At 40.4% G+C, this 4,550-nt stretch overlaps 3 protein-coding genes across 5 annotated transcripts; 2 read left to right on the forward strand and 1 right to left on the reverse strand.

The window, feature by feature from the left end:
* Window positions 1-6: 6 nt before the first annotated feature.
* On the forward strand, window positions 7-1,020 carry LOC127748716 (facilitated trehalose transporter Tret1-like). Its single transcript, XM_052271484.1, has 2 exons — window positions 7-269; window positions 364-1,020. The coding sequence occupies exons 1-2, from the start codon at window positions 25-27 to the stop codon at window positions 638-640; spliced, it is 522 nt and encodes a 173-aa protein (XP_052127444.1). The 5' UTR covers window positions 7-24; the 3' UTR covers window positions 641-1,020.
* LOC113207693 (molybdopterin synthase catalytic subunit 1) lies at window positions 1,000-2,632 on the reverse strand. Of its 3 annotated transcripts, XM_052271483.1 has the most exons (3): window positions 1,711-2,632; window positions 1,534-1,674; window positions 1,000-1,312 (listed from the first exon to the last, which is right to left on the reverse strand). In XM_052271483.1, exons 1-3 carry the CDS (start codon window positions 2,530-2,532, stop codon window positions 1,298-1,300), a joined length of 978 nt encoding a protein of 325 aa, XP_052127443.1. In that variant the 5' UTR covers window positions 2,533-2,632; the 3' UTR covers window positions 1,000-1,297. The 3 variants fall into 3 exon arrangements, with proteins under 3 accessions (XP_052127443.1, XP_026280133.1, XP_026280132.1); XM_026424348.2 differs by lacking the exon at window positions 1,534-1,674 and having other exon boundaries at window positions 2,062-2,632; XM_026424347.2 differs by lacking the exon at window positions 1,534-1,674 and having other exon boundaries at window positions 1,954-2,632.
* Window positions 2,633-2,684: 52 nt separating this feature from the next.
* Window positions 2,685-4,141, forward strand: LOC113207692 (putative nuclease HARBI1). The gene is made up of 2 exons (XM_026424346.2): window positions 2,685-3,073; window positions 3,154-4,141. Exons 1-2 carry the CDS (start codon window positions 2,850-2,852, stop codon window positions 3,950-3,952), a joined length of 1,023 nt encoding a protein of 340 aa, XP_026280131.1. The 5' UTR covers window positions 2,685-2,849; the 3' UTR covers window positions 3,953-4,141.
* The last annotated feature ends 409 nt before the right edge of the window (window positions 4,142-4,550 follow it).

Consider the following 4,550-nt stretch of genomic DNA (forward strand, 5'->3'; position numbering starts at 1 on the left):
GGCATGGGCGGCAACGTGCTCTGCATGTTCACGGTGGCGTGGTGCGGCAAGCGGCCGCTCGCGCTCACCTCCATCGCGGGCGTGGCCGTGTCGTGCCTCGCGCTGGGCAGCTACCACCTCTTCATGTCCAGCTCGACGGGTGCCGAGGTCGGCGCCGAGCTCGAGTCCCACTGGCTCCCCCTCGTCCTCTTCATCGTGCTGTTCTCCTTCCACTCCTTCGGTATCGGCCCCGTGCCCTGGATGCTGTTGTCCGAGGTCTTTCCCTACCAGTGAGTCCAACAACTAGTGTGTTACTGCCGAAAGTTTATACTCACTTGATTGGAGTACAATGATTCATTTTTCTCTGTTTTTGTTTTGTTTCAGGGGACGAGGTCCGGCTACTGGCATTGCTGCAGCAGTCTCCTACATCCTTGGCTTTTTTGCAGCAAAAACTTTCCTTGACATCCAGCATTTGGTAAATCTTAGTGGTGTGTTCATAGTAAACGGCATGGTGGCTGTCGCAGGATTCCTATTTATGTGGTTCTACCTCCCAGAGACGGAGGGTAGAACCTTACAAGACATAGAGTCATTGTACATAAAAAAGAAAAAGACCAATGCTGATGTGCAACCAAACCCTACCATAGAAAAGACATCTCTGTGATTACATTTTCTATTAGTCAATCATCACATTTCATATTAATTTTAGATGAAGCCGAAAACATTCAGCAAAACAGAGCATCAGCAGCTGGAAATAAGCATTGTGGAACTAACTGTGATCATGAAATTTTATGCAGAATGTCAGCCTTTTCAGATGAAATTTAGCAGGTTGTTTCAGTGTCATTGTAATTTTTAATAGAACTACTGTATGCATACTGATGTAAAAGAATCGAGATAACTATTTAAATCATTTAAGAAAGTTAAATTAAGTTTATTGATGTTTAGAGATAAAGGTTCTGGATCAGACCAGGGTGTTGTACATATGAAATTAGGATTGAATGTCAATTGAAAAATTCTAAAAAATAAAAATAAAGTAAATTTTTATATTTTTAACAACTTGATAAATTTTGGTAAACAAAATCAAATTTTACACTTACAAAATCAAAACAAGTAGCTCATGGAAAGTAACATGGGTAATTCATTGCCTATTATTAAAGGAATAATAACATATCACATATATTACAAATCACTTATTACACTGCATGACGGACTATTCTATCCAACTTATTTATACATCGTGATAGTAAAGGCCGAATAAGTGAAAGAACCTTTACTACTTGACTGGGCTTGAAGTTACAGAGTCCAAAGGAAGATAAGGATGTCACTTCAGTGATTCCTGGGACAGAAAAGAAAAAATAATAGAATTGAACACCTTCAGGTAGTTGAAAAGATTCCACATCTCATAATTTACTCGACAAATTTGTCCTCTGAATTATTTTTAATAGATTTTTCTAACTCTCTCATTTTTTTATCTAAATCATCAACAGAGTACATTTTCTTCTTGAAAATTCTAGGTTTTTTCTCAACTGGCTCCAGTTTAGGAACATCGGTTAATACCAGGGAGTACTCTGGCGAGACACCCTCCAAGAATAGAATTCTATCTTCCAATTGTTTAAGCCTTGCATACACATCTTTAGGTACAGGTCGATAATTTAAAGCATCATTTATGCCTAAATGCAGCTCAGCATTTCGTAATCTCTCTTCCACAGCGGGAGGACATGTGGATGAATGTGCAGAGTTATCCAAAGCTAATCCTTTTTTATTATCTGGTGTAAAAGAGGGAACTACTGACGATGCACCAGAGGTGCTGGGCCATTGTTCAATACCCTGGGTCTGAGGACCAGTTTTATTTAAAACTCGACGGACTCGTAAGTGTCCTTTTGAATCTTTCTGACGAATAACTGCAGCATCCACCCGTGCACAGCTGGAATCTGAACTAGAGTTGCTACAAAAATCCCGAATATTACTTAAATTTACCTGATTTCTTTTAAATTCCATAAAAGCTTCCATCCTTCTTTTAATCTCTGCATCATCTGCCTTGACTTGAATCAATTCAGGCGGAACATTCTCCACTATAAAGCTCACCGGATTCTCAGGAGTAACATTTTCTTCTGGTTCGGTCTTGATCCATGAAGACTCCTTATTTTCTTTCCACTGAGATGTTGCATCACCATCATACTCTTCTTTCTTCCATATTGGCACGTCAGCTTTTAACTTATCAATAGCATATTGAACGGCTTGTAGAGACTCTGCACGATGTTCAGATGATACAGCTATGACAATACTTGCCTCCTCAACAGCTACCTCCCCAAGTCTGTGATAAATGGCAATTCCATGAACATTCCACTTTGAACGAATGTCATCACAAAGCGTTTTTAGAGACTTTTGAACCATTCCTTCATAAGCTTCATACACTAATCGTTTCACTACCTTTCCTTCAAAATTATCGCGTGTAGTGCCAACAAATAACGAAGTTGCTCCACAAGAAGGAGATGACACGAGCTTCATTATGTCACCAACGTTAATCTCGTTGTGAACAAGCTTCAGGTGGTCCATGGTCAGCAAAACAAGAGTTTGTCACAAAGTGCTAAGAAATAGGGAGCAGAGAACATAACCTCGATACGAGTGTTTACAAATGTACCAGCTGCAGCCGATTATTCGCACGACAGTCTTTATTACATAAGCCCATAAGCGCCAGTTAGCGAAGCGCGGGAAAGTTAACTGGCCGTTAACCTCTATTTACATTTCACCACGTACAAACAACCCGTTAAAGTTGTAAACGGGCTGTTTAATTTAACAATTTAACTGCCACATATTTTGCCTATTATCTCGTTAACAGTTCGTCCAAAAACTCTGAATTATCACAGGAGAATATGGATCCTATTTTACAATTTGCTGTTGACTTGTGTCTGGAAAGTGACAGTGATGATGAAGAATGTGGGGGACACAAAATAAGACCTAGATTTATTCGCGACCGAGAGAATCACCTTGAAGACCTAGACGAGGTTGATTTTGTCAGAAGGTTCAGAATGTCGAGAAGATGTGCTTTGATTGTGTTCGAACTTATTAAACACAAACTAGAGTTTGGGAGTGACGAGTGAGTCGAGATTTCTTATTCTAGCTAATTATTATTTATTACAGACCGTAATGAGTCAGTTGTGTACTTTCAAATTACAGGAATTTTTCATTATCTCCTGTAAATCAGCTGCTACTATCCCTGAGATATTATGGCACGGGTTGCACTCAAATATCTGCTGGTGACTTCAGTGGAGTGAGTGAGTCAACATCACACCATATCATTCATCGAGTATCATGTGCAATAGCAGAACTTTATCAGCAGTTTATTTATTTCCCAAGAAATGAACGAGAAAAGCAGGAGTCTGTTGATGCCTTTCACGCTATTGCAGGATTTCCTCAAGTAATTGGTGCGATTGATTGCACTCACATAAAAATCCCCTCACCTGGGGGTGAGGGTGCTATGTACTACAGATGTCGAAAGGGTTACTTTTCATTGAAGTGTCAGGCAATATGTAATAGCAACCTTGAGTTTATGGACTTAGTTGCTCGTTGGCCTGGCAGTGTACATGATGTGACAATTTTTAATAACAGTAGGCAGAGAGCAAACTTTGAGGCTGGGTTGTATGGTGACAGTTTACTTGTAGGTGATGGTGTGTATAAAAGTAGAAGATATCTCAAGAGGCCTATTTCTCACCCTAAAACACTTGAGGAAGAACTGTACAATCAATCACAAATTCAGACAAGGAATCCAGTGGAACGCACAATTGGTGTTTGGAAGCGAAGGTTTCCTGTGCTTGCTCTGGGCTTAACAGTTACGGTAGATGAAGCCATGCCAATTATTGTGGCTTGTGCTGTACTACATAACATTTTAAGAAAAAATGGAGATCCTCAGCCACCTGACGATTCTGCTCTTGAGTTGCCAATGCCTTGGGATGCCCTGATCGCATATGGACAGTAGAATAATAGATTAACTATGCTGCTGAGAGACAAGTTGCATTTACAGATCCTCACAGGCGAGCATTGGTACATGATTACTTTAAAACTTTGATATTAACAATGCCTTAAAGAACAGAAATGTTCTAATTGTCTTTCCTTTTACAATAATGTGAATTGTACTGTGATCAATAAAATATTTGGAACAATCCAATTTTTTTGATGATTTTGAAATCCGTTCTTTTATAGCAGAAGAACAACAGAACAGGGCATGCAAATATAACAACCAATTTCACCTCCAGCCAGCTGGCAGTAATGGTGACATCTTGTTCCCCGTCGTTTTTTTTCCTGCTTTGTTTGGAAGCAAGAAAACCACAGTAGACAAGTTGACACCATGCCTGCTCAACAGTGCTGAGGATCAATCCGCTCCGCTGTCTCCTCTGTGACAGAGAGGGAACGCCCGAACTGAGCAGACCTTGAACAGAACACAGGTTTACAGACCTATCCACACTTAACTGTCGTACCCGTCACATCTTTAAAGACGACACATTCTGAAATGCAACTGCTCATACGCCAACCTGTGTTGTTTGAAGGAGCGGTGTAAGGCCCAGCTGACCCGGGGG

Source organism: Frankliniella occidentalis, unplaced genomic scaffold (assembly GCF_000697945.3).
Source record: "Frankliniella occidentalis isolate FOCC.00 unplaced genomic scaffold, Focc_3.1 Scaffold163, whole genome shotgun sequence".
Taxonomy (NCBI): domain Eukaryota; kingdom Metazoa; phylum Arthropoda; class Insecta; order Thysanoptera; family Thripidae; genus Frankliniella; species Frankliniella occidentalis.